At 35.1% G+C, this 13784-nt stretch overlaps 4 protein-coding genes across 8 annotated transcripts; 3 read left to right on the top strand and 1 right to left on the bottom strand.

Moving 5' to 3' along the window:
• The first annotated feature begins 688 nt into the window (after positions 1-688).
• On the top strand, positions 689-5898 carry LOC140819017 (uncharacterized). 4 transcript variants are annotated; one of them, XM_073179004.1, is made up of 5 exons: positions 690-1617; positions 1691-1828; positions 2908-3147; positions 3233-3335; positions 5695-5898. In XM_073179004.1, exons 1-4 carry the CDS (start codon positions 724-726, stop codon positions 3323-3325), a joined length of 1365 nt encoding a protein of 454 aa, XP_073035105.1. In that variant the 5' UTR covers positions 690-723; the 3' UTR covers positions 3326-3335; positions 5695-5898. The 4 variants fall into 4 exon arrangements, with proteins under 4 accessions (XP_073035108.1, XP_073035105.1, XP_073035107.1 ...); XM_073179006.1 differs by lacking the exon at positions 5695-5898 and adding an exon at positions 3840-4073; XM_073179005.1 differs by lacking the exon at positions 5695-5898 and adding an exon at positions 4019-4073.
• On the bottom strand, positions 4324-5688 carry LOC140819018 (E3 ubiquitin-protein ligase RZF1-like). The gene has a single exon (XM_073179008.1). The coding sequence runs from the start codon at positions 5499-5501 to the stop codon at positions 4506-4508; it is 996 nt and encodes a 331-aa protein (XP_073035109.1). The 5' UTR covers positions 5502-5688; the 3' UTR covers positions 4324-4505.
• Positions 5899-7401: 1503 nt separating the features above from the next.
• On the top strand, positions 7402-9263 carry LOC140819502 (uncharacterized). Of its 2 annotated transcripts, XM_073179624.1 has the most exons (3): positions 7402-7451; positions 7626-7734; positions 8799-9263. In XM_073179624.1, exons 2-3 carry the CDS (start codon positions 7685-7687, stop codon positions 9016-9018), a joined length of 270 nt encoding a protein of 89 aa, XP_073035725.1. In that variant the 5' UTR covers positions 7402-7451; positions 7626-7684; the 3' UTR covers positions 9019-9263. The 2 variants fall into 2 exon arrangements, with proteins under 2 accessions (XP_073035725.1, XP_073035724.1); XM_073179623.1 differs by lacking the exon at positions 7402-7451 and having other exon boundaries at positions 7495-7734.
• Positions 9264-10219: 956 nt separating this feature from the next.
• LOC140820169 (protein GET1-like) lies at positions 10220-13744 on the top strand. Its single transcript, XM_073180493.1, has 7 exons — positions 10220-10470; positions 10636-10715; positions 11313-11383; positions 12434-12504; positions 12594-12675; positions 12897-12946; positions 13474-13744. Exons 1-7 carry the CDS (start codon positions 10360-10362, stop codon positions 13543-13545), a joined length of 537 nt encoding a protein of 178 aa, XP_073036594.1. The 5' UTR covers positions 10220-10359; the 3' UTR covers positions 13546-13744.
• Positions 13745-13784: the final 40 nt, after the last annotated feature.

The raw sequence follows: 13784 nt of genomic DNA on the forward strand, positions 1-13784 counted from the left end.
AGAAAAGTAAGGAGAGAAGTGATGAGAAGTCATCAATTAAAATGAATATGCGAGAAATCGCCAAGTTCACTATAAACTTTAGCCTCTATTATGTTATAAAACCATCAAGTTCATTATTGATGATATAAAATGCTATGAATGGTACCTGAAAGGATTATGAAACATTCTGTTATTTGGTTGTTCATATTTATACTTAAATTCTACTGAAGAAGAGAAACTAAGTTGAAATGACAGACAACAAAGAATGATATGATGCTCGAAGATACGACGACGTTGAGGTGTAAGCCTATATATGAATCTTATTCTGTTCACGAATGTTGGTGCATGATCCGGGCTGTTTCCCTCTCGACGATGAAGCTTATCCCACATCGTTTCACTGGCCGACCTTGACCATTGAACGAAAGATACGAAATCAATCAAACTATACACAATTACCAAAATTTTTGTATATATAGATAGATATCTAGGCGTGAAATTAGACGAAATTAGGTTTGTGTTGTGTGAATTTTAAACTTTGTAGCCGATATATTATAAAATGGTTTTAATATGTTATAAAATGGTTTTTTTATTGATAATTTTTTAATATTAAATATTTTAAAAATTATTTTGTATAAAATAAATTGATATATAAATGAATTTTTTACGTAATTAATTTAGACATACGATTATTTACTGAACTATTAGTTGGTGCAACTTGGCTGTTGTCTGGCAAGCTAACGGGAAATGTCCACGCGCCACCTCCACCTCCACCTCCACCTCCACCTCCTCATCTTCTCCGCCGCCAACCTCTTCCTTTCCATATACACACCACCACCCATCTCGGCCGCCACTCAACCCCGCGAACCCGCCCCAGTTACCCGCTTCCGCAGCTATCTCAAAATCAAGACCGCCCACCCCAATCCCGACTACACCACCGCCGTCAAATATCTGACAGTCCTCGCCTCCACCATCCCCACTCTCCAAATCAAGATTCTCTATCTTACGACACCGGAGAAGCCTCTTCTCCTCCTCACTTTGCCTGGCTCTAACCCATCCCTCCCGGCGGTTCTCTTCAATTCTCACTTAGATTCCGTCCCCGTCGAATCCTCCAAATGGCTGCACGATCCCTTCGAAGCTCATTTATCTCCTGAAGATGGGAAGATATACGCTCGCGGCGCTCAGGACGACAAATGTATCGGTATGCAGTATCTTGAGGCTATCAAAGAGTTAAAAGCTAATCTTGATTTCTACCCGTTGAGAACCGTGCACGTTTCTTACGTACCTGATGAAGAGATTGGAGGATTTGATGGGATGGCTAAGTTTGTTGAAAGCCAAGAGTTTAAAGAATTGAATATTGGGTTTGTAATGGATGAAGGGCAGGCGTCCATTAGTGATGAATTTAGAGTGTTTTATGCTGATAGGACTCCATGGCATATGGTGATCAAGGCCAAGGGATTACCGGGGCATGGCTCGAGAATGTTTGATAATAGTGCGATGGAGAATATGATGAAGGGCGTAGAAGTTATTACTAAGTTCAGAGATAGTCAGTTTGATCTTGTTAAGGCTGGATTGGCTGCAAATTCGGAGGTTATTTCGGTTAATCCCGTGTTTCTGAAGGCCGGAACTCCATCCCCTACCGTGAGTTTTTTCGTTCAACTGATTTTTGTTGTGATTGAAATGTGTGAAGTTGCTAGTGGATTTGGTTTAATAGGGATTTGTAATGAATATGCAACCATCTGAAGTGGAGGCTGGGTTCGATATTCGGCTGCCGCCTACGGCTGATCCGGATCTCATGAAGAGGAGAATTACAGAGGAGTGGGCTCCTGCATGGAGGAACATGACATATGAGGTGATTGTTAGTTTAGTCTGTGAGATTAATGAAATCATGATAATTAGTCTTTTACGCAGATTCAAGAATAACTTTGTTATTTATTCGGTTCTTTGATGACTATATCTTTGTAATTTATGAGGAGATAATGAATGATTTGTTGTGTGATATTATTTATGATATGTCGCCAATTATTGAGGTTGTTTGAGCTGGTATTCTGGTCTTGAAGTAGCACATTTCTGCATGTCGAAGTACTTGATCATTGGCAGACTTTTCGAGCAAATCAGATTACCAGGCTCTGGAAGTTGAATTGGTTAGCCCATGAAGAATATGGGAAGCTGCCACAAAGTGTACTGCACCCTGATGAATGCTTAGTTTAACCCTTCTCAGAGCTGAAACTGTGTATAGTTTTCTTCCTGTTTTGTATTTCACCTCTAGGATGAGTTCAGTTTGGTGGCTGAGACAATAGCTCTTTGGAAATGATATTGGTGAACGACCTTTGAGTGAGCCAAGTGCAAGCTGTGATAGCGCTTTATCATGAATAATGGCTAAATATACTCCATTCTAAAGTCAGACGGTCTATAGCTGACTCTCATTTCGATCTTTACCACGAACCCTGAAATGTTTCTTGAACATGATATAGATTGGCATATACCGTTTAGAAACTGTGGTCTTACTATTGCCGCTCTAAGAGCTTATCAACACCCAATACACAAGCAAAATCTTGTTAGCTATATAACTTGGTTGAATAAATATCATTTCCCATCAAATAACCACCCCTACGGTTTAACAGTTGTTTCTGTCCTTCACTCACTCCATTAAATGTCTTATGAGCCTTCAAGTTGAAAATCGAGAATGAAGTATTGACAATTTCCCATTTGGCAATAGAAATTAAGTGAATTTGTTTATAACATTGAAGAAATAGAAAATTGTGAGGAGTTTTAAAGACCTTTTTCGTTTTCGTGTCTTGTTCTTTTATTTTTATTTGTCTTGTTGAGTCTTTTTCCTTCCAAGAAATATTTAATAATTTATTTCGAATAGTATCTATGAAAAGGAAAAGTCTGTATAGGAAGCCTAACTCTGCTCCTATTTTTTGGCAGATCACCGAAAAAGGTCCTCTGAGAGACTACCTTGGGCGTCCTTTATTGACACCAACTAATGATTCTAATCCATGGTGGTCTGTTTTTGAGCAAGCTATTGCAGAAGCTGGCGGAAAACTCGCAAAGCCTGAGATCTTAGCTTCAACGACGGATGCTCGATTCATGAGACAATTGGGAATTCCTACCCTCGGTTTCTCTCCAATGAAAAACACTCCTATATTACTTCATGATCATAACGAGGTGACTTAAAGTTCCATATTTATCTCTCGTTTATTTAATTAATCGTACTTCAAATTCTATCATCATGATTTTACTTTCTTGACAGTTTCTGAAGGACTGTGTTTATTTGGAGGGAATTAAGGTTTATAAGCACATAATCAAATCACTGAGTTCTTTTGATGGAACTTCATCATCATAGTGAAACATCGGTAAATTTCCTGTTGATCCTCGAAGTTGCTTGATCATTCACTGGAGTACCTGTTTTATCTATATGCGATGAAGATCTGTTTGTATACTGTCCTTTATCTTCTATAAGCCAGGATATTAAGCTATGCACTCTTTGTAAAAGTTTGTCCTGGGCTGTTGGTTCTTGTGCTGAGATTCTGCAAACTTGAGAGAATGAACCAATGTGATATTTTTAATTTTATGACAACCTTTGATTCATGTGGCACCATTGAAATCACTTATTTGGGCACATTTATTTTAAAGGCTGTATGCCACTGTTTTCAAGTTGTGCTCAAGCTGTATTGTTCTCATTTCTACTTGTATATGATTTCTTTGCTGCTAAACATTGCAAGCCATGTTTATTACTCCTGAGGTAAGATTTTATATGGCATAAAAAAAATTTAGTTCCTAGTTCTTTCCAGATGTATCACATGGACCTTGAATAAAGGTTAGCATTCTTTCTAAGTATCTTCAAGTTTTTTCAATAGGCATTATGAGGAAAGTTGTTTTCATTGCTTCTAATTTTGATGACGACGGATGAAGATATGATCTTGGAAGGATAAAATGACATGCTGTTTTCTTCTGTTCTCGTCTTGTATGATGTCAATTCGATTGCACTATTGTTTTGTTGAAAACTTTTCTCTTAATTCAAGTAATTGTATTCCAGGTTACTAAATTCCTTGGCATGAATATATTAAATGATGATGGTGACCAAAACTTAAGATTATGTTTGGTTTTATTTCCAGTCTATATTTCTGTCCGGTACATGAATAATGAGAATGATCACTAATTATATTTGTGTTACGTATTCTTCCCCTACTCAAGGTGATGAGGGTGAGTACAACCACTCTATATATTTGGGGTATATATTCTTCCATATATTCATGTCGAATCAGATTATTTTCATTTGATGTTTTCTGTACAACCATTTTGTAGCCAGTAATCTTCGGTTTGAAATGACATTCCAATCTCCTGTTTGTCTCTTGTAAGTTGTATAAATGTTAATAATTTGTGTTCTTCTTACATGAGAGGTGTCTCTGGTGAATACGTTCACATAGATATATAAATAGGATTTTCAAACTCCATTTAGAATAGAAGGTCGAACAGTTCTATAACAAGCGCATTGCAGTTCAATTCTCATTCTATAGATGTGGTTAAAGTTGCCGATGTCTGGATCGAAAGGGCCACAAGTTGGTCGCTAATTGCCTAAGCCGCCAGCACCTTTGTGTCCTGCCTCCTTCATTTTGCGTGCCTCCCACATTTTGCAATCCATCTGTTCGGGTGCCATCCGAACCACGTGGCACCGACACTTCAAGACGGCAGACAGGGCAAGAATTGTGGAGCCGGAGCCAAGGGACGATGCAATCCGAATGGTACACATGGTTGCACGGCAGCTCCCTGGCTTCCATTGCAATTTTCAGTTCCTCTTTGCAAACTGGGCATTCTTTGCCCGTTTGCAGATGCGATGGAGTAATTTTTACCGTAGGAATGGCTTCTATTGTCGATTCGGGAGCTGCTGGTGGGCCAGGCCTGTCGTTTTGGGTCAGTTCCTCAACTAGTTCTTGCCATCCTGGTCCCGAAAAGTAGTTTCCTGGATCCAACACATTTGGGAGTAGCCTCTCCCTGTTAGGATCCGGGCGAGGTGGCCGAAGGATGATCCAGGTTCTAGGCCTGGCCAGAATCCCACTCTCCGGACCCCAACCATCAATATCTTCATCAAACATAGAGTTTCTTCTCCTGGGCCATAACCAGTTTCGGTTTCTGGCATCTTCCGTGTCCCTATGGCGACGTCGTTCCCCATTTTGGACCCCAATTCTAGCATCTTCCATATCTCTGTATCGACGTCGTCCCCCTTCTGATACCCCTATTCGTTCCAAATCACTAACCTCTGCCCTATTAGGTTGATTCAACATGAGGGAAAGTGCTTCTAAAATCCTTGCCTCCGGCGAAGAGTCAAATGAAGTGAATTCAAGAACCGGCCTAGGCCTCCCAACGTCGATTTGATACAGGAACTGGCCGAAGCATCGAGGGCAAAGGATGTCGGAGGGGTCGTCATATGCGATCCTAACCATCCGATGACATTGGTAACACCAAAAGAGCTGGAAGTTCCCCGCACCGGGAACTCCCTCATTTGGAGGATTCAAAGACATGGGAATGGTATATTAAAGTTTCCAAGGATCAATTTTGTTTCTTGGTTTTATGACATTATATATATTGAGTGAATCAGACAAGGAAAAAAGTTGATCAATTTTGTCTTTAGGAAGTTGTAATAACCGAATCTTTGTGTTCTCTTTCTTCTCATGCAATTTAGTGATCCCTTGTGTTCATTGTTTTCTCTTGCAGGAAGCTTACTTAGAAAGAAAAGGATGATATCAGATATCAAGTGGAAAATCAAGAATGTATCATTTCATACTCCATCTGCTAAATTTTAAACTTTACATAATTATTTAAATATTTTTAGCAAGAGTAGGATAAATTAGCGTAAGAAATTTGAAAAATTAATGGGTTTAGGTCAAAGAGAGAATGAATTAGATGACCTGCCATTGTCATAATTATCTTCATTATTATTGCTTTTTAGTTAATAACTAAAATGAAAAAATAATGTGGCATATGACTCATATACATCTTTTGATTTTTTACTAAACGTTATAGTTAGAGATAATAGCGTTTTTTAAAAAAAAAAGACTGTACAGCAATTCAAGCGTCATATGTTGGTCGTTCTCTTGATAAAAGCAATTATTGTAGTTCAACTATTTATCTCTCAATAATTACATTCTCTTTAATAAATGTGAATCGAACATGTTACCTTGATTTTCATATCAATTGGAAAATTAAACGATTGTCGTTTTGCAAAAAATTATAATTAGATATAAAACTGTCACTCTAAACTTTTAAACTATATAGCAGCTCAAGAATCATATGTTCAGACGGTTTTCTTTAGAAAAACAGTTATTATACTCAACATATTAATCTAATTTGACGACATCTTTCCAAAATCTAGAATTAACGCATTATAGCAACTTGACAAAAAACTTGTGAAAAAAAAAGAATTCAATAAAATACTTTTGAATAAAAGTTGTGGATAAGATGGTGGAAATCGCCAATTTGATAATGAATAATCAATTCAAAATTTCTTTTTCAAAAACAAAAAAATTTTGAATTTTTTTGAAGAAACAAACACTTTGCATTCTTGGTATATCTTCTTGTTTTTTTAAATCAAATTTATTAAAATAAACAGGGTTGAATAATTCCAGTCAATTTAATATTTAAGATTTATTCAACATTTTTTTATGATGATGGTGAGGGCAGCCATCACTAACTTTTAAAAATATAATTTATATTCACAAAATGATCTATCATCCTAATATTATAAAGAAAAAGACTCTTAAACATCATAATTTTTAGAAATGAAAATAATCAAATATTATTAATTATCATACTTAAATAATTATTCTGATTAAAGGTAAAACAAAAATCACTTTGTAGATCACTGATAAGTTCATTTGATACCTTAACTTTGATTAGGATATCATCAACATATTCGATCGATATGATTCTTAAATTTTGATGATACCCTTTCTAAACATCTAGAAAACAAAAGAGATCGCCCCCGATACTATTTAATCGATTCAGGGAAGTGGGTAAAAATCCTTCGGATTTTTTAAAATTTGGATTAATTATAGTGTTTTAAAAATATTAAATTTTTATATATTTTATTAATAACTTAAAATTAAAAAATTTTATTTTGGTATTCTATGTTATTAAATTTTGGTTTTAATCATATAATATCTGATTTTTGGTAATTTTTGTCGTGTTAATCGAAAATACTGATGTGACATTATACATATCAACGTCACGTCGGAAAAGATTAACACAACATTCCATTGACTAAAAACACTTAAAATAAGCTCTAACGAATACTAAATAAATTTTTTATGACAAAAAATAACCAACTAGAAAACATAAAATACTAAAAATGCGATTTTTCATATTATGTTTTGTTTTTTTTTTTTTAAACATTATATATATATATATATATATATAGAAATAAAAAAATTTTATCCTGCAACGACGTCGTCAGACTAATGGCTCTCTCTGAGGTTAGATTCTTTCCTCTGCCTCTCCTCTTCCCGATTCTCATGAAATTAAACTAGTTTGGAATTTCGAAACAAATGGTATTAGTGGGAAATTGAGAGCTATTAGGATTATTTTAGGGTTTGTTGTACATTTTTCTTCTGGGTTTTGTATATTTCTCTTGTTACTGTGTTAAACAGGTTCAGTTGGATTGAATTTTGATGAGAAGGTGAAGAAAGTTGAGATTTTTCTATCGCAGATGGATGGGAAAGGGGAGGTTAAACAGCTCGAGGAATGTTCGGTTTCAAAGTACGGTTTTTGTATTACCATTGCGCGTTAATCTCCGTTGTGCATGAAGTTTTCTTGATGCTTTGTCAATGTTGTGCACCAAGTGTTTGTTTAAATGCTTTCTTTTGGGGGGGCGGGGGGGGTTGTGGTGTCTTCGAGAGCATGAGCCTTTTGTGTGGACCGAGTGGAATAAAAAGGGTGAAGGTGTGATCATGATGAATTTTGGAATGAATTAAGCTGTTTAAGACTGTAAAAAGTTCACATTCGTAGCTACTGCTTCCGCCACGAAAATCAATTGCTGATTTAATTTTCTCTTCTATGGATAAAACCGTGTTGAATTCTCACAAGATTCGGATTTTTGCTTGTCTTCTTGTAATTGAACCCTCCATTGCCAACAGTCGTGGTTGAGACTTTCTGATCATCGTCATGGTAGGGTCGAGTATCTAGATCACATAAACATGTGTTGATATACCGTGCACAATGAAACTTATCCAGCTTAGTTTACCCAGCCTCGGCTGTTATCTTAGTAAAAGTCTTGTTTTTGCTGGAATATTGATTCATAATCTTCTTTTTTCTTGTCTAATAATCAAATTATTGACATGACCTCTAATGTTAGATATCAAGATTGGGGGTGGTTTTACAGGATATTGTGCCTTAACTACAGTTTTCAGAAAGAAAAATGTTATATATACAATGAACATTGCACACACGCTTACATATTGTTTTTGAAATTACAAAACCACTCCAAATGCACTTTAATTGAAATAGCTCTTTAAAAATGTTTTTGGGTGGTTTTATAATTTCAAAAGCAATAGGTAACCGTGTGTGTAACCTTCACTGTACGTTTAGCATAACTCTTTTAAAAATTGATGTTAAAGGCTGAATAAGATTGAATGATATTGTTCCAGCTTCCAGGAAACGAGAAGTAGATGAATAACATTTCGTACATTTCGAACAAATGAATGGATTTGGTCGTGCATCTACAATTCATTGACATGGAAAGTTTTGTTCTTTCTTCCCCCATATACTGTGTTTTATGTTAGTTATGTTGAATCCTGAACTTGTTTAAATATACATTCATGTAGTGCACTGGGCACATGGGTTTTCTCCGTAGCTGGTGCCTTGCTTGCTATCCCCGTGGGAATAAAACGGAAATCTTTGGCACCACTTGTATTTTTTGGTACAACCGGCACCATGCTCGACATAATCATGGGAATCAGCGCCTGCGAAAGAGAACACGCTGAACGGCAGATGAAGCTTCTTGGGGAAGCACAAAATGCAGAAAATGCTGGGGCTGAAACATGACCGCATTTATGATACCGTTTATTCTCCTCGGGTTGTCTGCGCTCAATGAGAAGCGTTCTTGTGGCCTGAAATATTTGCTGTAAGTCGAGATTTCGAATTCGATTTCCCTTCACATGCCCAATAAAAGAAGCTGTTTCTTCTCTGTTGATGGTTGAATCTTGAGATTAAACTGACTTGTGTTTGGTAAATGTTTGAATCCGATTTATTACCAATTTTAAAATAGCAAGCAACTATTCTTCACCATATTTTCCGTTTCTAAAACCAAAGTACCGAAATAAAAAATGCACGCTGATGACTTATTTTCCAATCCATCCTAGCACAATTGCATAAACGCTTTTATCATTAATAGAAAGTATCATTAATTCTAAATACAAATTAACCTTGAAGAATAATTTTTTATTATATTTTAAAAGTTCAAGGTTTAAATCTGTTATATTAATTTGTTAAAATATACGAAAAATTTTAACGATAAATATACTAAATAAAAAAAATATTTTTTATATATAAAATAAATGGAAAACTGAACTTTTAGTAATAAATTATATTTATATATATATACACACACATACATATATATATATATATACACATGTTCCTTTCTATATAATTTTGGTCATATAAAAAATTCACAAAAAACTCATGTTATCTCGTTTCATTATTCAATTTTATGAGATGAATGTTATTAATAATATAATGTTTTATGTTATAATATTATTTTTCAATATAAAAATATTATTTTTTTAGTTTTGTTATGAAGAATATTGTTTAATATGTGTTGAAATATAAATCAGGTCGATCCGTCTTTCTGAGACATATTCTAACATGGTCTCACGAATCTTTATCTATGATACGGGTCAAACCTATCGATATTCACAATAAAAAGTAATACTCTTAGCATAAAAAAGTAATAATTTTTCATGTATAACCCAAATAAGAGATCCGTCTCACAAAATACGATCCGTAAAACCATCTCACACAAATCTTTGTCTTTTAACAAACTTCAGTCTTACTCAATGTCTTTCTTACTTTTACAATTTTTTTGGACATCAATTGTTGATATAGTATGGAACAAATAACTAAAATCATAAATGAGACTAATGTATTAGATAAAAATTATAAAGACAAAAATTCCAATAAAGACAATCGTTAGAAAAACAAACATATGGAGCTGAAATTACATATTTGCCTTGAACAAAAGCTGAATTCATCTCCAAAAGACAGCAAAGAAGAATAAAAGAGGAAAATGAATATATAGAAAAAATGGCCAAAGAAGCACAGAGAGATTTGTCTCGTGGGATGCCTTAGCCCCAGAATCGCCATTCTAAGAATTCAATTTTATTCATGGAAGAAACCCTTTCGGAGCGCGGGAAATCGGCGGCGGCCACCGTGATCTTCATCCTTGTCTTCTGTTTCCACTTCGCCTCAAAATACCTCGATTCGTTTAAGAAAAAGGCAATCTTTGACTTGTTTTATTTGTTTTTCTATATTATTATCGTTTTTTTAAAAAAACTATTATGATCGGAAAATATTATATTGGTTTGGAATTTATTTACTTGATTTCGAAATTAGCATTTTTTGTTACCTTTTTTTGACGATTTTCTGTGTAATATTGTGTAGGGAGGATCAACGAGTGAGGTGGATGCTCAATTGCGAGCAGAGATCAACCAGCTCTTGAAGGAGGCTAATTCCTTATCACAGTGAGTATTTATTTCTTTATTGTAAATTCATGTTATCCATGCTTTATTGAGATTTGAGATGCTAATCCCTTATAGTTTTTGCTTGTGAAACGAAGGCATTCATTCATCATCAATAATTTTTTTCAAAATTGGAATTAACCGATTGTTAGCCACATTGTCTCGGCTGATATACCCGTGTATTGGCATTCTTGAGCCTAGGAATTTAGGCCGTCACGTGATTTACATGTAGTTCGATGTGCATTGAACAAGTATTAATTGCATGCTTTTCATATGTTATAGTCAAATTTATGCCATCAGGTGATTTACCCTGCCCGGTTGGTTGTTCGATATGATGTCTGCTAAATCAGCTTATGATTTTTTGAGGAACTTTATCTAGACAATTACGTAAATATTTTGGATTTGGTTGAATTTGCAAAATTTTCCTGGTCTGTTGATAAACATAAAGACTGCAACATCACAAATAACTAGGGTGTTGTATTACTTGACAATTTGCTTCTCTTCAACTTGGAGAACTGGAGGAGCGGGCCTGATATGTTATTTTACTGTATTTCTAGTGTGTGGAGTAAATATAGTAATTTTATATTCTGATAATTTCAGGCCTTCAACATTTGCACAATCTGCGAAGCTAAGAAGGATGGCAGCAGCCAAGGAAAAAGAGCTTGCAAAAAGTAGGATTTTTTAAAGTTATGTCCGGCTTATTTTCTTCTTTTCAGTGATCAGCTGTTAAGGTCTTGTGGCAGTTGGTTAGTCATTATAGGTTAATGTAAATGAGTAAATCAGAGTTTGGATCTTTGTTTTACAAAACAAGTATTAAACACATCGTTAGAATCACTTATCTTTCGATGTATCAATCATTGATATAAGCTCTGAACAACGACACAGATACTCTTCAGCTATTTGGACACGGTACTTTCCTGTGTGGATTGGTGATAAAATTCGCCTTTTACTCAATTTTAGTGCCATGATTGTGTGGAGAGCATAGTTTAGAGCATACAACAAAGAATAAAACACTGTCGAGCTTTTTAGCAGGGAAATTTTGCGAAGTTCAGTTGGTCCTGCTGTCACATGATCTGCATAAAGTCAATGGTCGATTCCCCTTGTTTATTGCCGCTGACATCATTGCTTTTTGTTTCCTCTCTTATTTCTTGCTTATTCTTACATTTGAGCATTGGAAAACACAAATGTCAATACGAGTACGAGCTACTTCTGAAAGAGAAGATCCATTTCGATCGGGAATCACACTGATATCTCAGCTGATATCTCAGGGAATGTGATAATTAATTTGACCAATTTTCCTGGACTGTGGATGTTTTATTCCAAAGGTTCCATATGCAAGGGATTCCAAAGCTGCATGCCTGCATCACTTTTTGGCCCCACTATAGTTTTGTATCGAGTTATATGACCTTGTCCTTTTCATGCAGTCTTTCTTGATCAGTATTTCTGTCATGTCAAGTTAATGCACTCTTAAGTATCCTTTGGTTTTCTACTGTCTATGATTTACTTTCATTTTGTGATATTTCCTCGTATGAATGTCTCAATTGTTTTAAGTTGACGTTGCGCTGTGACCAAATCTCATGTTTCATTTGACGTGTTTGAGGTTCATGTCTTTTTCTGCCACTATTCATCTTGTTATTTTTTTCTAATTTGATGTTTGCTTTACTGCATCTGTATTGATATGTTAGACGCTCAAGCTTCTAGTGTTTTGATGTACTGTGCAGATCAAGAACTACACAATAAAGATACAAAATCATCATTTGATTCCTATGAAAAGCTCTTAAAAATATCAAAGGTTACTCAAATAACACTTGAATTTTTTGAGTACCAAATGTTGCATTTATTGAAATATTCTGGATTTTAATTCTGCTGTTTTTTAATCAGTTCCTTTCATACGCTTTGCTGATTTTATGGTTTTGGGGGATGCCGGTGGCTACGATATCTGATCAGCTCGTGCAACCCTTCGGTATTTTTTTCCTTCTTCATATTTTTTTCTCAATTCAGAGATTCTATCGCTCATTTTGGAGTTTTGATTTCTGATCACAATCTTGAGCCAATGTATTAGCTTCCTTGCGATTCATTGTTTTTGCTTGTCTGCTTGTTAGTAAGAGTGCTGAAAAATTGAGCTATTGTTGTGATTTCTGTTGATTGGGCAAAAAGGCTTTACATCTAGTCCCACTATTGCAGGTAAAGTGTTATCTTGGAGAGCAGGAAGATCTTTGAAGGACAGCGTAATGGTAACATAGTTCAAACCTAGAGTTTTAACTTTTTTGTCTATTCATAATTAAGAATACTCGTTGAAATTTCGCAATCATTTTGTGTCACAACAATCTATCTAGTTAGATCTTGCCTTTATTCACTAAGCTGCTATTGAGTGATGGATATGCGGGTGTGCAACTTCTTGATGCTGCTTTGGCAAAATGAGAGAAAGTAAGATAATGTTTTATTCTATACCAGGTAAAGAACTTAGCCCACAAGGATAAACCGCTTCGAGAAATGTTTTAGTTACATTTTGTTGTTTCTAGAAATGGTGTTAAATGGACCAATATTACTCACAAAGGGGTTCAATCTAGGGAACACTTCGTTCTTGTTTCTATGTTTTATTGACATTGATCATCATATGAAATAAGTTCACAAACATAAGAGGCTAATGAAACCATCTTCGATTACCCACACCTGAATCGACATAAAAGAGCGAGCTCGAGTTTTCGTCATGGCTCTCTTTCACATGAGGTTTCTGATTGTTAATAAAATGGTTTTGCAGGTTGGAATCATACCATGGTTGATTATGTCCACTCGGGTTAGCAAGTTTATCTGCAGGAAGCTACTCAAGTAAATGCAAGATAATATACAGAAATAAATTTTGTTGTATGTTTTTAGGTTTATTTTTTGGTTCACAAATATTCAATTTTGATCTGAATATGTTGTGTGGTGTAAAAAATTAATCATCCAGCCTTTAAATTTGATTTATTAATAAATTGTACACTTGTGTATTTTTAATTATGTTTTATTTTATTCATCGAAGATTAATTGTATGATGAATTATATTATTCTATTGCATGTTGTGTTAAGATG

Source organism: Primulina eburnea, chromosome 18 (genome assembly GCF_022965805.1).
Source record: "Primulina eburnea isolate SZY01 chromosome 18, ASM2296580v1, whole genome shotgun sequence".
Lineage (NCBI taxonomy): Eukaryota > Viridiplantae > Streptophyta > Magnoliopsida > Lamiales > Gesneriaceae > Primulina > Primulina eburnea.

Excerpts from the sequence above, each read along its gene's own strand:
- LOC140820169 (XM_073180493.1), top strand. The coding sequence starts at position 10,360 with ATGGAAGAAACCCTTTCGGAGCGCGGGAAATCGGCGGCGGCCACCGTG. Across the intron at positions 12,505-12,593 it reads AGCTCTTAAAAATATCAAAG|TTCCTTTCATACGCTTTGCT; the intron begins GTTACTCAAATA and ends TTTTTTAATCAG. Across the intron at positions 12,947-13,473 it reads CTTTGAAGGACAGCGTAATG|GTTGGAATCATACCATGGTT; the intron begins GTAACATAGTTC and ends ATGGTTTTGCAG.
- LOC140819018 (XM_073179008.1), bottom strand. The coding sequence starts at position 5,501 with ATGTCTTTGAATCCTCCAAATGAGGGAGTTCCCGGTGCGGGGAACTTC.
- LOC140819502 (XM_073179624.1), top strand. The coding sequence starts at position 7,685 with ATGGATGGGAAAGGGGAGGTTAAACAGCTCGAGGAATGTTCGGTTTCA. Across the intron at positions 7,735-8,798 it reads GAGGAATGTTCGGTTTCAAA|TGCACTGGGCACATGGGTTT; the intron begins GTACGGTTTTTG and ends ACATTCATGTAG.
- LOC140819017 (XM_073179004.1), top strand. The coding sequence starts at position 724 with ATGTCCACGCGCCACCTCCACCTCCACCTCCACCTCCACCTCCTCATC. Across the intron at positions 1,618-1,690 it reads CCGGAACTCCATCCCCTACC|GGATTTGTAATGAATATGCA; the intron begins GTGAGTTTTTTC and ends TTGGTTTAATAG. Across the intron at positions 1,829-2,907 it reads GGAGGAACATGACATATGAG|ATCACCGAAAAAGGTCCTCT; the intron begins GTGATTGTTAGT and ends ATTTTTTGGCAG.